Genomic DNA, 19,700 nt, shown 5'->3' with positions numbered 1-19,700 from the left:
CAAAACCAGCTGGCTGGTGACATCAACAGTTTCAGAATTTTGCTCATGGTATCAAAACCCCATGGGCTACTCATCCTTCAGCAGCAGTGTTTGACTGTTAGCTATAAGGGGAATAAATGACTTCTCAGTGAAGCACATGCCATTGCAAGAGCATACTGTGCTGTGAATATATTAATTTTTAACCTTTACCTGTAGGTGAAGGCTTAATGGAAGACTACTACACTATGCACAGGTCATTCAGGAGCTTCCTTGATCTGCGTAATGAACAATGCATCCAGCAAGAAGAAATCAGCATACTTATAAAATATCATCCATGCCATAGAGAACTATGAAAACATACGAATGGCAGGGATACTCAAGCACTGCAAGAGTGAAGGATTGTGTCCTTTCATGTTAGTAGATCAGTGTTACAATTTTTGGAACTCACTTCCATTTCTCATGCTGGCAACTCTGAATCATCTCTCTGCTGCTTCAACTTCAAAACAGGAAAAAGTGAATACAGTAACCAGCCATGGAGTCTTACAAAAATATTCTTGTGCTGTACAAAGTAGCTGAAAAGAAGTTTGACTCACGCAACATCTTTCACCATGCCTGCACGGGGAAGCTAGTGAAATTGTGTGGGACACCATTCTAGTATTCCTTGCCGCAGCAACACAAAAATGTGAAGAGAAAGTAAAGAAACAAAAGAGACAAAGAGGAAATTTTGCAACACTTCACTTAAATCCTAATCCTACCCACTTGAGCAGAAGACTATCATTGACACTAGAAGGGCCACAGCTTCACTAGCAGAGCTTGGCCCCCAGCAAAGGTTTGAGGGCTTTTGCTCTTTTGGTGGCATCAATAGGCTCAGCAGTGCCCCTCAGTGACTGCTGCTAGGGGAATTCCTGGAGAAGAGAGTTGCCTTCTACAGCTGGTGTGTTCAGAGGATGCAAGACATGGACCTGGGCTGTGTGACTCAATATCCAATGGCTGCTATGCACCACACCAAGCACAACCAATGAGGAGGGGAGTTTAGGCAGGAAGAATACAGATGAGGTTGAGAGAGATGCTCCTTTTTCAAACAGCACAGTTCATCCTTTTTCCCATGCTCAAAAAAGTAATTAACTGTCAGTGCCTACATGGTTAATCTGCATGTGAATTTTTCCTTTCCCAATTAGTATTTGACTATTAGTATATACTGACTTAGGTCTCCATACATACCCATATTCACTCACTGATTACTGGAGCCAAACAAAAGCAAAAAAAGACATTCAGATAAGTAGTCACTTGCATTTTGGCTCCATTTCCCATAGTTAAAAACTATATAAACAGTTCAACTGCATTACAGCACATATAAGAAAATAAAAGCCCCCCCCAAAAGTGTAATCTTGACATGTGATTAGTTTTATTTGGAATACTTCACTGGATCTTGGGTGCATCTTTCTATAGAATCTAAAATAAGCACTGCAAAAAAAAAAAAAAAGGACTGATAAGAAAAGCAAATTGCATCATGGATGCAAAGAATGCTTTAAGAAACTACAACTGAGAAAAATACACTAATACATTTGGTTTTGAAACTATCATCACTGGGTTAACAATACAGTCTGATACTTTGCTCGCAGGTATTTATCCTGAACTCTTTTAACATGCAACATGTAAACTCTGAAGAGTTTTTAGCTATACAACATCTTCCAGAGTATCTGCTTGACTCAGCTCATTTTAAGACTTTATGGTACATACAGATTTGGACTGAGTATGAATAATGCACAAAAGTGACCTCCATTTTAAGAAATCAGTACTACATTCAAATCCTAATGTATTTAAATGGTCACTTAGCTAAATGCAGGTATTTTACCTTTTTAAAAAACCAGATACTATGTATCAATTACACCAAAAAAGGTATTCTCTTTCTTTTTAGCTAAACAGGACCAGAGTAAGCAGTTACATACATTGTAGTGTTGAACAAGCAGAATCTCTCAGCCATAATCTATATGATAGTCATCTTTCACTTACTATTTTTTGCCTTAAGACAAAGGAAAAAAACACCAAACTGTGTTGAATCCTCCCAATGTTCCCACACCTCTTTTCAGGTTGTAATGTGTTAAACAGAAATACATAAACGCTAAGAATACCCAATACATCAGTTCTTATAACTTGGCTGGAGGAAGAGGCTCTAGAGAAATGCTTCATTTGTGATATAAATTATGTCATTCTGTAAATACCATGCAAACAGTGCTGGGTCAGGATTGTGAATGGAGCCTTACTGGCTTTTACGCCTCTTTGAAGCATAATGCTAACTGTGAAGACACTTCTCCACAGTCTACATCTTTCAATTAGAACTAGAAGTCAGAACAAAAATTCCAACAGCCTAGGTTTTGGGTTTTCTGATAAACTGAAAATGACCTTGTGTATTTATGGCACAGATGAATAGCGATGTAACACAGCTATTTTGCTGTAGATAAATCAGATTTAGATGTGATAGATTTGGCCCTGGAAGACTAATTTCATGCTGGCTCGGAATACAGTTAGCAACAGTGAATTCCATGTTGCTTCCCACCAACTTCAGGTTCAATGAGAAGAGTCCCAGCTGCCAACATAGAGGACTGCCTAAAAAGCAATGCTTGCAGCTGTTTACCACAAGTTAAATGTTTCATTTTGTACAACACAGAATAGAACTCGCTCCTGATCATAATATGGAGGCACACAATCTGTAACCAGACACTGAAAGAGCTTAGCACCTTCTAAAACTGCTCCTACCCCATACAGTTTGACATTTAAAAGTGCAGGCTCAAGATGTGACATTTACTATGCAAAGTGTTTTCATCCTGCCCCATCCCTGCTTTAATTTTATATTGCCTAGAAAATGAATTAAGTCCCTAATAATTCAGATGAAGTGCACGTATACCCATGTTCTTGTTTGGAGCTCTATTTACTTTTACAGGATGTTATACACATGTGGGTGTTTATTACAGTCTCGATGTTGAAAGAGCATCTTGAACTGGTTAAAAAAAAATCCATGTAGAGTGCATGTCTTGAAGACCTCTAATGAGAACAATGCTTTTCAACACACATAACCATCTTCCCCCTTTGCCCCACGACTGAACAAAAACTGCATTTTGATCTCTGTAGAATTTTGATTGGTTTTCTTCAAATTTATTAGCTTCTGTAATTATATAGTCCATTTTATTGTTAAATCAGAAACAGTAAGAGAACACTTTAGGTTGGTATAGTCATTTTACAATGAGCATATCAGCTACAATACCTTTACCTAATGTTGTCAGAAAACCAAAACAGAACCAGAACAGCAACTGATTTATTTTTTGACAAACTTGCTTATTGAGATATCACCTATTCTGTAAGGAAGAAAATACTCAAAAAATAAAAAAGTTAAAATTCAGTTAAAAGCTTTACTTGTTTGGGAGCAATCTCATAAAACTCTTTAATATGAGCACTTCACTTCACAAAATGAAAAACTATTTACATCATTTTGCTTGCAGTTTGGTCACATTATCTACACACATTTGCAGAAGATCTTAGGCAAAATAGGTATGTATCTTCTTCTGACATAGGCTATCAGACTGATTGCACATTTTCCTTTTACATAATGGCTCTCCTATAGTGCACTGAAGTCAGTGATCACTGTCTAATTACATTCTCCTTTTAATTTATGGCTCAACAATAAAATCAATACCACTTCAAACCCAAATATCTGAGCAGCTGAATTACATATAGTGTGAAACATGTGGATTCCACTCTTTTGGACCTGATTTTCAAAAGAATAATTTATCTCATCAGCACAATTAACAAATTGTGCAAAGAAATAAATGACCTGTGCATCCAATTGGTTTGAAAATCAAGGCATCTTGTCAAATTCTGTCAACTGATTTCCTGCTAGTTACAGCTCATTTAAAAAATGTTCATTTCCCAATGGCACTACAATGAAATTTTCGGCACGCAATTACTGAATTACAGTATCTTTTACATATATGCTATATTTTGGCCAATAATGTAATTTCCATGTTACACAATATCATTGCCTTCACAAGCAGAGTTGCTACATACATTCACAGTTTCAATAGATTGTAATTAGCTTCTCCAGTTGTGCTTTAGAAATTCCAAATATTCTCCAATAGTAAGTGCAAAGCAAATGTCCTATGCAGCTACAATTGGTCACAGAGTTATAAACTCCAAAATTATGAGAAAAGCCTTCTCTCATTCTCCGTTTTCATCACCTGCTTTTTCAGGTATGACCTCCAGACTTCGGCGGGGCTTTGAGATTTCTGCATTTTCAGTGCCTGGCTTATTGAGTCCACATGAAAGAGTAGCATAATGGATTTGCTTCAGGTTCTCCAGTGCTTCATTTTTAGCATATTTGAGAAGATCAGCTTGTCCCTGGAAGAAACAAAATGCAGTTAGAATACACATTTCATTACAGGACTCTCTTGTTTTATCCTCTTCTATTTGTTTCAGATTAAAAGGACAGTTTTCCTGGTAAAAAGAAGAAAAAAAAGCCAAAAAAAGTCACAAAATAAAATAAAGAAAAAACAGAACTCAAAATTGGATCATTTGATGTTAGTAAGAATGAAGCTCTTTGCTTTCTCTAAAGCCAGTTGGTAGCATCAACAATGGGATAGGGATAATTTCTGCCTAGCAGTTTTCAAGAAGTAATCTGTGCTATATTTTTAATCCATGAGGAATATAAATGTTTCTGCATAAAAATAATTGTGAAGGCCGATTTTAATACTTCAGGGAGCCACTTAGAGCTTTTCTGGGTTTTTTTGGTTCTTAGAGACCTTTTTTCCTAGCAACGTGATTCACTCAGTAGTAGGATGGCAAAGGACCAATGCTTGTCAAAGCATGAAATATGAAAATATAGGTTGGAAAGCAATATATAAAAAGGACAGTGATGACAAAGACTTCACAGGGTTGTCTGCAGTTCAGCACTATCGCTATCCCTCTTTAGAATCACAGAATTGTTAAGGTTGGAAAAGGACTTTAATATCATCAAGTCCAAACATTGGCCTAGCACTGACAAGTTAATGACTAAACCATGTCCTTAAGCACCACATCACTCTTCCTCTTGACTGCAAGTAAGTTTTAAGTAAAGTTTTAAGAGAAATTGTCCCAGACTCAGGTGATACAACTTCCTCACAGAAGGAAGTGGAGGGGCAGGCACCGACCTCTTCTATCTGATAACCAGTGACAGGACCTGAGGGAGTGGTCTGAAGCTGTGTCAGGGGAGGTTTAGGCTGGATATTAGAAATAGGTTCTTCACCCAGAGGGTGGCTGGGCACTGGAGCAGGCTCTGAGGGAAGCGGTCACAGCACCAAGTCTGACAGAGTTCAAGAGGTGTTTGGACAATGCTCTCAGGCACATGGTGTGATTATCAGGAATGTCCTGTGCAGGGCAAGGAGTTGGACTAGATGATTCTCAAGGGTCCCTTCCAACTCTTGATTATTCTGTGATTTGGCTCTCTTTTTCAGTACTCCATCTCTTTGTATCAATTAAAGCCCTCCAACAGCAAGAGCTCTCACTGGTAGACTATGGACAGCCTTCCCTGCAGCTTCCCTACTCTGCCCACATATAGGGAATGAGCAAGGCATGGTGAGCATGTCTGTATTACTGGTGGGCACAGGAAAGTTCAAAAACATGTGCAGAAACAAGTGATTGTGCTGTGTCTGTATTCCCAAAGGAGAACTGCCTCATTGCTTACAGAAAAGTCAATGATGCTTCAAAACTACCTGATGTCCTAGGTTACAATGTAGGGTGTAACCAATGGTATGTATTCTATTATCATCTTCAGGAAGCTGTTAAAGCAGGTGGGGCAGGGCTTGTTATCTCCTACCATGACTCATCCCTGATAACTCCCTCCGGAACCTATCTCTGTTTAATGGGCTGTCAAGGACCTACATTGTCCCACCCTGAGATGCTTCACCCCAAGGGGAGGAGCCAAGCACTCCTACATGGATATAATCTGGGGTTTGGACCAGCACAGGAGCCCTTACCTACTGGATTCCCAAAGGACAAGAGCTACCACTGGACCTTCAGGTGAAGACCAGATCTACAAGATCACTGCTCCAACAGACCCACCACTCCAGGACTGCAGCCACCATTTAACTGGACTACTGACAGGGTGTCAGGTTGCTTTCTGATTCTGTCAGTGGTTTCTTTTTGTACTGTTGCATTTATTTTTATTTTTCCCTATTAAATTGTATTTCTGACTTGGAGTCTCTGACTGGTTTGCTTTCAAACCAGCACACCTGAAGAGGAGAAACACACACACCCCCAACCAAAACAAATAGTCCAGGTACTGCAGTTCCTTCAGACTGTCAGTACCCCTAAGTCTAATAAGGTATGAACACTGATGGCACCTTCTCCTGTAACTGGGATACTTATGTCTGTCCATTCTCTGTAAATTCTGGCTCTTGAAAGACACTTCTCTTGAAGAGATGCTAATGTCTCTTCTAGAGATATGCTGCCTCTCCTCTTCTGATAAATAAGGATAAAATGCATCTTTACCTCTTGATTTTTAAAACAGAGGAGAGAGAGAACAACAGTCAAACAAAAACATGTGTGCACTCATGGTGTGATACTTCTGATACTTCTTTAGCAACTCAGAACATAAATACTATCCTATGAAGTAAGCAGAATTATGCATTTGGGGCACACAAATTGAAAACAAATACTACTTTCTTCAAAGAAATAACGTCCCCCTCTCCTTACCCAAGACCACAATAGACAAAGCCTTTTTTTTCTGATCATTAGAGAGGAAAGAATCCAGAAGCTCACTAATCACAGCACAAGCTTCAGTAATATTTTCTTCTAAAGAAAACCAGGGTTACATTTTTTTAAAATCACATACTTATCTTCCAAACTGACAAACAACTAAAAGCTAATTTAAAACACTCCAGCACACGAAATGAGTCATATCTGGAGTGCATCTGTTTCTAGCCCAAGTTCTATTTTACATGGACTAATAGAATATAGCTCTGGAACTTTAATCAAGTTGTTTGCTACAGGCAGAGCTGCTAGCAAACAGTCTATTAATAATGTTGCCCGAAACTTCTCATTTAAAAACCCCCTGCTTTCACAGTTGTGTATGTGCTTGCCAAACTTTAACTACTTAAGCTGATACTTTCTATGCAGGATTCTTGCCATTGGCAGATTTTATTCTTATTTCTGTTTAATATTATTCTTTAACCTCATCCATATGGTTCATTCAGTTCTGAGAATAAAGACAGTAAAATGCTGTCAGAACTTTTTTAACAATCTTCCATACTTTATTCCCTACTTTCACTTGGGGTAGGGACTTGTAATCCAAATGACTTAAGGGACCCAGAGTAGTGGATCCAAGTTATGAGCTTTTATAAACAAAAATGAGATTTTGCATGTGGTTAGTACAATCACTCAGGATTCCATTCTTGATCATTCTTCATCTCTTGACAGCTCCAGCAATGTGGCAAGACAATGTGTATTCCATTCCCACACAATGATGAATGTGCACTAGGAAAAAAGTTGGGTTTTATCCTGGATGGCTTCTCCAAGCCACCACCATTTGGTTGCCAATGCAGGCAGTCCTAAAGCCAGACTAGAGAAGGGGAAGGAAGAGCCTGAGACAGAGACTCTGGAGAGGAGAAGGATGGATAAAAGGAGGGGACAAGGGCAATCTCTGGGACTAACTTGGCAATAAGTCTAGGTCTGCAGAAAGGGAAGTTGGACTGTGATATACAAAGCAGATACCAGACCTTATTGAAAGGGAGATTGTGAAACACAAATGCAGTGTGGCAACAGTGAATTTGGATCTGACAGGTGAGCTGAGAAAGGGAAAGATTGAGGCAACATTTGTAACTGGAATAGAGAAAGAAAACAGTTTGACAAAATCCACCATGTTGAAAGAAGCCTGAAAATGATAGACAAGTAGAAGAACTAACAACTCAAAAAGAAGTGAGAGAGCTCAGTAATGAGAATAAAAGCTGGTAAGAAAGAAAAACTAACAAAAACACAGACCAGGGAGAAGACTGCAGAACACAATTAATCAGATAAGGTGATGATAAAATTAAAATTTAGACTCATCTGGAAGGATCTCTAGAGGTGGTGAGAAGGGGGAAATAAGAACTGGAAAGCAATGGGAAAAACTGCCAGAAGTGAAAATTAGGCACCAAGAATAGTGGATGGAGGAAAGAGGGGAAGAAGGAAGTCAGGAGTTAACTGGGAATGGTTGGATTTTCAGCAGGGAACTGGCAGTGTCTGGGTAATACCAATCAGGGAAGATGAACTTTGTAGATAGAAGAGGATCTGGAATAAGGGGCTGGATTATTATAGACATGGGATAGTCAGACTAAACACATTCAGCCAAGTGGTATCAAGTTTAGACCAGGGTGAAACAGAAAAACATATTGGTGTAATTACTCTCTTCTCCAATGCTTAGAATGAAGCAACTGATTTCTGAATGCCACTGAACTCAGAAAACCTGTGTGAAACCAACTGTGTTGTTATGTGCTGGTATGTCTGATCTCAAGATAAAACAAGAGCTACCAAATATGCGACAAGCTTAAGTGAGAGATAGATGTCTGCACAATTGATGTGAAGTGCCTAGCTCTGTTGATGTACCATCATAAAGCCATATGCTGGGGAAATAAAACAGCATGTATCTTAAAAATTCAAGTTGTAGTTGCAGTGAACACTGTTGAAAAGTAATACAACCCAGCTGAAAGGCTGAGAAGTTACAAAGTCATCCAGATCTGAAAAAAATTGACTCCACACACTCCATTAAATTAACTCAAAGGCCTTCCACCTAGTTATGGATCACATGTCTCTTGTCCACAGGCTCTCAAGATTCAGTTTCAACTCTTTATATTCTGACTTTTGCAGCTGGTGCCACTGACTCAAAAAATAAGTTAACAGCAAAGTCAGTTGCGTACAAGCTGGAACACAGGAATCTCTCAGATCTATGGACTACTTGGAGGTCTTTCACTTTCGTAACAGCCCAAAGTGGCCGTAGGCGACTTGCTCTGAGAAAATCCATATTGTTAAGTAAATACAAGAAACCTACCAACAGCTCAAACTTTAGGAAGGCAGATTTATCTTAAGGGAGTACCAAAAAAACCCCACATTCAAAGAAACAAAGCTGATTCACACAGAGAACTCAGTGCTGGAATCTGGAGCAGTTGCAGAACGCAACCCGTATGTTTCTCACTATAAGGTAACGCTGTCTTCATCAGGTTTTCATCCCAAATTAAGTCAAAATGTAAATGAATTTAGTCCTTAGTGTTGTCTGGCAAACACACCACAAAACTTGAATTTACTCCCAGCACTATGGTTAACAGGCAGTTTGTGATAATTCCCAACTGGGAGCAGGAGTGATCTAGGCCTTGCACATCCCAAGTGCAGAGCAGTGTGTGAGCACTCTCCTCACAGCAGCAGATGGCAATCGCTCCTCCCTTTCCTTCACCGTGGTTAGAATTCACTAACAGAACTGAGCACTATGTAACTTGAATACCTATTTTATGTATTGATGTTTACAAGCTTCAGAAAAAGGATCAAGCAGCAAGTTGTTTTCTAGGCAGACATAAAAAAAAGACCTTACAGGAGATCAAAGAACAAAACTGATATTCATTCAAAAGCTTTAATAAACAACAGTGATAAAGGATATGAATTAATGTGGAAGCCCAATTCAATATCCTTCATACCTGTCTATCCCAACATGCCCGTGTCAACTAGTCTGGTTTGGTTTTTTCATTTAAATCACCATTGAAAACATTCTGTTTGTTTTGAAGCTTTTGGCTAAGAGGCAGTGTTCTTATTACTGCTCCTTAAAGGTAGTTAGAAACAAAGCCAAAATGGTTCCTATCAGTTCTCTTACCTATGAAATGAGGTATCATTTAAGAATCAATCAGGTAAAGAATCAACTGGAATGTCTCAGCACAGCTATCTTTATAGGCTGTTATGTATTCACTCATGACTTTTGGTTTACAGGTTCTTCACTGGGTGTGTGGGCATGAAGGTAAAACTGTAGAGATGGCATTTGAAATAACTACACAAGTACCCTTTCCCCCCCAAATCCCAGGAAACTCTATCATTAGTGACTGGGCTTCAGCTCAGGTTCTGGAATCCGAAGTTCCTATCAGGAAATACCTCTATCATTAGTGACTGGGCTTCAGCTCAGGTTCTGAAATCCAAAGTTCATATCAGGAAATATAAGAAGACAATATCCTTTCCTCCAAGTATTTCTCTGAGCAGGGGCTGCTAAGTTGCTTTGAGGAATCAGCTCTAGTGAAAGGTGTCCCTGTCTATGGCAGGGGCATTGGAACTAGATGATCTTTAAGATCCTTTCCAACCCAAGCCAGTGACTGGGCTTCAGCTCAGGTTCTGAAATCCAAAGTTCATATCAGGAAATATAAGAAGACAATATCCTTTCCTCCAAGTATTTCTCTGAGCAGGGGCTGCTAAGTTGCTTTGAGGAATCAGCTCTAGTGAAAGGTGTCCCTGTCTATGGCAGGGGCATTGGAACTAGATGATCTTTAAGATCCTTTCCAACCCAAGCCATTCTATGATATACTGCAGTGCTCCATGCCCAGCTGACGCACTCTGAGTGCAGTTATGGAATCAGGACATAAAGGACTTAACTTCCTTGCTTCTAAATAGGGGTTTAATTGGGAGCCAAAATCCCATCAATCCAGCAACATCAAGAGATTAGTACCTTCAGATATTTAAATTGAACTGGGATGTGGGAGGTCTTCTGAGTACCTACAGGACTAGATAGCACCTATCAGAGGCTTTATGAATGCCCCATGGCTGCCTGAATCCACATGGAGATTTAGTCAAAGAAATTCAGATGATTTAAAAAAAAAGGAAGGATTTGCAGCCCTAGAAGTGCCTTGACTGCTCTACTTATAAATACATATTTAAAAATACTGTAGGTACAGAAGCAATGTTATTACAGAGATAACAGATGCCATGAACTGCATGCCTCAGGATTTCTTTCCAGAGAAAGTAATTCACGTCATCTAATGTGACGTGTCTAGAAACTCATAGCCAACGAGGAACAAATGCTGAAGTCAGGAGTCCCACCTTCATTTTGAGTACTTCCACTGAACTCCCCCTTTGTGTTTAGAAAGTTCTTTGCTGTGAAGACTAATTTACAGATGCTGTTATGTTCTTCGTATGGACATCTCAAATTCTGAGCTAATACAGAGTTCTTGTCAAAGTTTTGTTACGTCAGACAAGCGCATAAATTTTTACAATAGGTTGCTTGTAGGAGTCTGCTGCAACAGCACTTGGAGTGATTTTCTTTCTTCAACTGTGTACTTTCTGGCAGAAAATGTGATTATCTATGTTTAGAAAATATGACTGCTATCAGTCTGAGTAATAGCAATAAATTACTAGCAAATGATCTTATAAACTGCCTATTTGAAAGAGATGGATATTTTAACAATCCCTAAATCTCTCAGGCAACTAAGTTAACTAAAGCTGTCTAAATTTACTCTAAGCAATATTTTGAAGTTAAACAAATATCTCAGTGTACATATATGGGTTGACTATGATTGGGCATGTGTACATATGCAATTACACAAACTGGATGAAGGTATTTCAGCTGAATTCAAACACACTGTACCAATAACAATTTTGGCTGCATGAGTTCAAATTAAGAAAAATTAAGTCTTTTAAAACAGTAACTGCAATGAGTGTGCATACAAACACTATAGTTATGATGCTCTAAATAAAGAGTTCCCTTAGAATTAAGCTGTCAATTTTGTTATTTTATCAAACTTTCCATTGCATCAACTGGAGTCAAAATGTCCCAAATGAAAGAAAACGATCAATATATCCTGAGGGTAAAATGCAGCTTAATCGGTTTGGAAAATACATTAGCCACACCATGTGAGCATTCCATGACTCCTCTGTGAGGGAGCTGAGCTACTGAATAGACGGGCTCTTGGTTTTGAGCTATTCAAGAAGGAAGTTAATTTGAAGAAGGCAGGGATTCAACAGATAGAACAATTCTTCTTAAAGTGGCTCAGACTGTTGTTCTTCTGCTCAATTTCCACTCTAAAAAAATGTAGGCCTACACTTTCCATCCCTGTTCTTGCATATTTTTTAGAGAAGTGGAAACATGGAAATGGAAAAACAGATCAAAATTTTGATTGCAGGTCTTTTTCTCCAGACAGGAAGAGCAGTGTCTTAGAAACTAATCAACTTCTACTTAATTATATAACAAGAGAAGTTATGGCTACAGCCCATAGTTAAAAGAGTTTGGAGTGAAAAACCTCACTGTGTCATTTCAAACAAATCACAACCTCTAACTTTCTGTACATCTAAATGTGATTAACAGCAGTTGGCAGATGGCTATCTGAACTGTAACAGCTGCAAAGAACTTTTAAGATGTAACAACATACCAGAACTTTCTGTAACACCTCCTATTAAAGTTTCAACAACAGGCTGATTAAATGCCACTAATTTTTTTTAAACAAAGTATTAATTATGGAACAAATCTTACCTTCCCACAGAAGGGATCTTAATCTGTGAGTAGAGAAAAACACCAGGCAATGCTGAAGAGATTTTCTCAATAATCTCTTTAAAGGGAAGGCCTTCTAACTTCATAATTACATTAATTCCAAGGACATGCACATAAGCCCTTCAGTGCTCTGAGGAGCCAGATCTGCCATGTGGATTCTCTGATTCCTGGCTAATGCAGAAATCACGACTTCACATTTCAGTCGCTCACCAACTGCAAACCTCCCCCCACCAGCCCTTATGTTCTGAGCGGAAAGCAGAGATGAAGCAAAGGTATGGCTGTTTTAGGCAGCATTAAAATAGATTTGCCTATCCAAGCCAGTATCTGACACCTTTGACAGAAGAGAACGGGTAAGAATTTATTTCTTTGACATTTGCCTAATCCCACAGAACTGACTCCCCTCTAGCCCTTTGGAAGCACGGGACTGGTAAATGACACATCCCATACACTGTCTTCAGGAAACTTCATTCTCAAAAAGGAAATGTGATAGTCTGCTCCTTTACCTATCAGCAGAACCTGCACGCATACTTTTAGAAAGCAGTAACTGCACATGCTGCAGCAAATTTCACCTCTTTTTGATTCTCCTTGGCATTGGATTGTGCAGTATAACACAAGGGGGATACTGGAGCACCAAGCAACATCATGAAAAGTTTAACAGTTAAAACCAATACAGAAAACTGGAGAAATACACGCATATTACTGCTTTTCTGTAGTAGTTTGCTGTAAAAATCATAGAATCAACCGGGTTGGAAGAGACCTCAAAGATCATCGAGTCCAACTCTACCATGGTTACTAGACCATGGCACTAAGTGCCACATCCAGTCTCATCTTGAAAACCTCCAGGGACGGTGAATCCACTACCTCCCCAGGTGACAGGTGAGAAGAAGAGGTGATAAGGAATTCTATTTTCAAGAAGAGTTTAAAATAAAAGGTATGTGGGAGAAAATAATTTTCTTTAAAATTAGAACAGACTTTTTTGTTTAGTGAAGAATTGAGTGGGAGAGAAGAACTCTTAGTGCATGTAAACACAAAACTTGAATAATTTGGTCTAGAAGAATAGTGTCGAGGGAATAAATTAAGGGAGGCAGTTTTGCTATCTCTATAAATTTTGATATACTCTGCTGAGATGAAAGGCCAGTGATAGGAAACCTGAACTGTTCCACATTCTAGTTTCCTGAGGGTCTCTGGCTGAAAGCTTTTTATATACTTCATCACTTAGTCTTTTGTCAAAATGTAAGCAAATGCGTTCAACAAAATGCAAAGAGAGTCTCCAGCTCATATACACTCAACTTACTCTATCCTGGATTATGAATACGATTTGTTTCTATCATTAATCACCATTCATCACTGACTGCAGGAGTAACAGCTTTCCTTTTGTTTTTCCGTAACTGCATTAACCTTAATGCTCTTACTCCCTTTCAAATCACAAAACAGGTTTTAAACAGAGGCATAGCTTCCTTCCAGCCACCACTTGGCAGAAATCAATACTCATTGTTTCGCCCAGGTATTCAAGATTACCAAAGATCCTGTCAATGTTAAAAGGTTGCAAGAAGAAAATGTCAGACAAACTACATGAAAGAAGCTTCCACAACAATAGGAGAGAAAAAAATTCACATTGAGAGTCTGTTGTGTTTCAGGTTATATAAACTAAACTGGGTATGTTTACAGAAGAGAATAAATCCAGTTGAACTGTGACACAGAATAATGACAAATAACTATATTAGAATGTCAGTTGTGAACAGAAAAATACAGTAACTAACCAAAAGAAGACACATTACCTTTAAAATTGTGATGTTCCACGTAAAACTTTCAACTGATTTTTGCAGTTTTCTTTCCTTTAAGCCTTCTCTTGCTCCTATATTGTGCAGGTTCTCATGAAACTCCATGGCTGTGGGGAATAAAAGAGGAAGGAATATAGTATTTATTTTAATGCATTTTTGTGATCACAGACACAGCGATTTGAAAACAATGTGGCAAAAAGACAGTGAAAAAGCTTCAGAAACTTTATTCTTCAAGCACAACTCTATCTGATCTAGTAATGTGCAATGTTATACAACATGCCAATATACACAAATCTCTGTAAGCCACTGAAGCACCTCTTGTCCCACTGCTATACGAAGATGGAGCCCAGCAAGTATTTCCTATAAAAAAACAATCTCTAAGCACAAGTGAATTTGTTGTACCATATGTAAAAACCTTTTTGTGAGGTCTGAAAGGATGGAAACAGTAATTTCATAAAATAATCTATAGCAACAGATCTATTTTGTGCCTTGCTCTCTTATACACTAAATTTACATCACAGTTGTCCAGCTAACAGCTTATATGTTGGAGTCAACCCACAAAACAACCACCTTACCTTACCCCCAAGGAGAAAAGGAATAACTGTGAAGGAGGAATGCCAAGTGAAATGCCAAGGACATTTTACCACACCATGTAAAGTAAACCAGTATCCAACAAACTCCAAATGAAAAATTTTTGGCAAAACTCAGATTAGCTTGATCTAAACATTAAGTGGACTGATTGAAGCTTTAGTTTTAACCCAGACCATTGCGCCGATAGAAGAAAAATAATTTGCTTTCCATGCTGCTGATATAAGTCTTATAAAACTAAACTTTAAATAGTTTCCTTCATACAGAGGAAGTAAAATGGCCTTCCATGGGTACACACAGCAACTCAACATACATTGCAGCAACTCTCCTATGAAAGTCATACTTTTAATTATGCTTTCAGGATCACCATCCATAATAACAGAGTATTTCAAGGGCAAAAATTGGCAACTGATTGTGATTTCCACCTATGGATGTAAAACCAAGTTTAGCTTAAGTACAAATAATAATTTCAACCATGCTGGTTGAGATCTTCCATTTGCCCAGTGAGTGTATGTGCTTCAAAATTTACATGTACTTAATTGTCATGGAATAAGCATACCAAATCGTGTTGGCTGTCAATCTGAGAGGTGACTGACTTTTAAGGACATTATAAGTAACTCTTCTTCATAATCTCTCTACCCGACACAAACATCTCATTAAAAGAAAGATAATATGACTGAATGTTTTAATTGTACATTGTCTTACCTTACTCCCACATATATATCCACATACATTTAAAAAAATATCACAGATGCATTTGAAAGGCAGAATTGCTCTTTCTAACTTTTCTTACTATTTTAAATTTTACTAAAAGGAAAATAAATGGCAAATATTTTCCCCGAATTAAACTACTGTATCATTTTTATTTCAATCACTTTTCCATAGCTCTGACTCTGCCCCTAGAGTCTCAAATAAACTTTTCATATTATAATTGTCCAAAACAGATTTCTAAACAGGTAAGAAATTAAGGTTCATCACTGTTTCCAAGTATCCATTTCCTGTTCACATCAATCAAAAAAATAAAACTACCAATATAATCATGGAAAGATTCTGCAGAGACCCATATTTACAACATTACATTTCTAGAGCCACCATGACAGTACAGATTTTCTGAACTGTACTATGAATTCTGAGACATACTGGAAAACTTTTGGAATTCTGCACCTCATTTCCATCTTTATAAACATTGCTCTTTAAGTCCATGGACACTAGTAATTGGTAATAACCTTGAACTGCAGCCACACAGAGAGGTATTAAAAATACTGCTGCATGATTAATGTGAAATTGGTGCCTTGTAGATTTCAGATTATTCTTATGTATACAAAGTCACTGATATCTCAGAAACAGATGCAATGTTGACCACACATTCTGCCAGCCAGAAGAGCTCCTTTTTGTTCACTAACTCCTGTGGTGATGCTCTTCCTTCTTTACACTCATGCTATGATACATTTCTTTTCTGCCAAAGCCATTCCACTCCAGCTAAATATACTTGGCAATTAGCAGGAACATCTCACCACCTTTCTTCAGAAAATGAAACAAAGTCAGATCATCCTACAAGGGTACACACATGTAAACCCTAAGCAAACAGGTGCCTCCCGCTTAAACAGCACTAATTAACTCCCCATCCTCAACATCCCTGACACACTGGTCAACTGCTCATCATCATGCTACACTAAACCTATCCTACTCTAAGCCTAAACATACAACCAGAGACAAGAAGATATGCATTTTATTTCTGTTTCTCTTACTAGCCAGATAAACTGAAATAAATTATTTCACCTCTTAGTCTCAATTTTCCCATCTGCTGAAAAGAATGAATTATATTTGCTACACAATATATGGACAACTAAATTTTAGAGTATGAATGCAACACAGCATTTAACTGTTGACTGTCTCTCTCTTGGTATTCCCCTTATGTGTTCCAGCTTGGTTTTCTTGCATTTTGCCTTGGAACTATTTCATGCATTAACAATGGCAAAGTAATTACAGAACTGTTAAATTCCAAAATTAAACTGACTTCTTAAGAAGATAAGAGAAAAAGACGAAAGATCTTCTCACAGCTAAATTAATAAAATAAATTATATGTCCATATAAACTCATGTAAATGTGCCTTTAAGGTACAAAGAAAACTGAATGTTAAATGACCTTTTCTTTTATAAATACACAGAATTTTCTGTCTCCTTGCAAGTAAAAATTCGGCTCTTGCTCTCATTAAGATCTAGTAAACAAATCACTTTTATGAGGCTTAATTACTTCTAGAATTATTAGTCCATTAGTAAATTCAAACTGCCTGAGAGCTCTTGAACAGTAACAGACATACTACTAACCTGATGTATCACTCAATATATTTCTGCATATACTACCTGCTTAATCAAAAAAAGCACAAGTTACTATATTTTCCATTTATAGTGGCAGATGTTAAGGAGGATGTAATTCACAACTTTCTGAGTGATCATCAAGAGTATATAGGATGTGCATTCTTCTGTTCAGATGGTATTTCCTGTGTTTTAATTTTTGCCCATTGCACAAAATTATTTATCTATAGTGAAATTATTACTGATTGCTGTCTTGAGCCAGGAACTCAGATCTAAAAAGCTCTTTCGACTGGAGATGTCAACCTTACTAAAATCCTTATTTACATAGAATCACTGAGATTGGAAGACATCTCTGGACACTGTCTAGCCCAGCGTCCTTGTTCAAAGCAGGATCAGATAGAGCAGGTTGCCCAGAACTGTGTCCAGCTGGCTGCTGAATATCACCAAGGATGGAGGCTCCACAACCTCTATGGGCAACCTCTTCCAGTGTTTGATCACCCAAGATTCCCCCTGAGCCTTCTCTGCTCCTGGTTGAACAATCCCAGCCCTCTCAGCCTCTCCTTACATAAAAGATGCTCCAGTGCATTCATGAACAATCTTTGTGGCCCTTGCTGGACTCTCACCAATGTGTCTGTGTCTCTCTTAGAATCATAGAATCATCAAGGTTGGAGGAGACCTCTAAGATCATCAAGTCCAACCATTCACCTGTCACTCTGCTGTAACCCCTAAACTCTAAATTATATCCCCCAGCATCAGATCCATCTGCAAATTCACTGAAGGTGCATTCAATCCCCATGTCCAGATCATCAATAAAAAAGTTAAATAGGACTGGCCCCAAAACTAATACTTGGGGAACAGCACTAGTGACCGGCCACCAATTGGATTTAGCCCCATTAACCACAGCTCTCTGGGCCCAGACATCGAGCCAGTTTTTTACCCACCGAAGAGTCCACCCATCCAAGCCACAAGCATCCAGTTTTTCTAAAAATATGCTGTGGGAGACAGTGTCAAATGCCTTACTGAAATCCAGATAGATAATGTCCCCTTGTACAGGGGAGTCCAGATCTGTATGCAGCACAGCAGACATGACCTCACCAGTGCTGACTAGAGGGGAAGGATCACCTCCTTCATTGTTCTGGCCATGCACATCCTCAGGCACATTCGACTCTTATCCATCAGAGCACCCAGATCCTTTTCTCCGAAGCAACTTTCCAGCCAGCCTCCAGCTTGTACTGGTGCAAGCATAGGGTCATTCCTCTCCAGGTGCAGTACTTGGCACTTCCCTTTGCTGAACCCTTTTCGTAGGGTTCCTATAACCCACTTAATCAACTTGTCAAAGTCCCTCAGAGTAGCAGCTCAACCATCAGCCACATTCACCCTCCCCCAAGTCTGGTATCTTCTGTCAATTTGCTGAGAATGCATTTGGCCCCATCACCCAGGTGATAAATGAAGATATTTAAACAGTAGTAGCTCTAGTATCAACCCCTGGGGCACATCACTAGTGAGCGTCTTCTAGATGGACTTCACATTCCTGATCTCAATGCTTTCAGCCTGGCTGGTCAGCTAGTTTTCAGTCTCTATACTTAGTTTATGATCTCAATGCTTTCAGCCTGGCTGGTTAGCTAGGTTTCAGTCTCTATACTTAGTTTGTCCAAGAGAATGCTACAAGACACAGCACTGAAAGCCTCAGTAAAGTCAAAAAATATCACTGCTCGTCCCTCCTTTACCAAGTCAGTCAAATCATTGCAGAGTGCTGTCAAGCTGGTTAGGTCTGATTTCCCCCTTTGTAAATCCATGCTGACTCTTCCACCTTCTTGTTCTTCATGTGTTTGCAAATTGGTTTCCAAGAGAACTTGCTCCACCACCCTTCCTGGGATTGAAGTGAGGTTGAGCGGCTTGGTCCTACGTTTTAACCTTCTTGCACTTGTTTGACTGTGGTAACTCTACTGCTTATGACAATGTGATCAGGTTTCCAACATGATTATTTGATTCCTTTCTGAGTTTCTGCTTAGAAGCACTAAGGGTACTTAGTTTGCATAAGCTGCATTAAGAAGTCCAGTCACTCCTACTCCACCGTAAGTGTGAGCTGACAGAAGCTGTACTATTTCCTAAGTGTTTGTAAAATAAAAACTGATTCAAGTCTTCCATGCTAAAAAGGCCAGTTTTTCAGTGAAACATTGACCCCAACTATTGTGAGTCATGTAAATACACCGCAATGTAAGTAACAAAACAGCAATAGCATGATTCAACAGCAAGTTTCTAAACTGAAGAAAATACTGCCAACAGAATTTCCTAATCATAACCAAAGATTTCACATCCTTTCTCCTCTGCAGTACACATTTTGTTTTTAAAGCATTCCCATATGCAATTCTTCAGTATTTCCCAGTATTTTCCCCTTCTACACCGAATCTCTTTCTGGTTCCCCAGTAAATGCTGATAAGTTTGAATTCCATGATTGTCTCAGCTTTTCCCTCTCTCTCAATCCTGGAATGCAATAGATGGCTTTAACACTTCTTCAGCCCC

The 19,700-nt window shown here is 38.7% G+C and overlaps 1 protein-coding gene across 1 annotated transcript in view; it reads right to left on the bottom strand.

Annotated features, from left to right (window-relative positions):
* Positions 1 to 3,143: 3,143 nt before the first annotated feature.
* Positions 3,144 to 19,700, bottom strand: part of LOC103809931 (inactive phospholipase C-like protein 2) — a 49,282-nt gene continuing 32,725 nt past the window's right edge. The window contains 2 exon segments of the mRNA XM_009082805.1: positions 3,144 to 4,371; positions 14,272 to 14,381. Of these exon segments, the coding sequence (XP_009081053.1) occupies positions 4,192 to 4,371; positions 14,272 to 14,381 (290 nt within the window). The 3' untranslated portion in view covers positions 3,144 to 4,191.

The sequence above is a fragment of the Acanthisitta chloris genome, unplaced genomic scaffold, assembly GCF_000695815.1.
Source record: "Acanthisitta chloris isolate BGI_N310 unplaced genomic scaffold, ASM69581v1 scaffold129, whole genome shotgun sequence".
Taxonomy (NCBI): domain Eukaryota; kingdom Metazoa; phylum Chordata; class Aves; order Passeriformes; family Acanthisittidae; genus Acanthisitta; species Acanthisitta chloris.
Note: the sequence above shows the minus strand (reverse complement) of the source record. Positions and strands in the feature narration are given on the sequence as shown.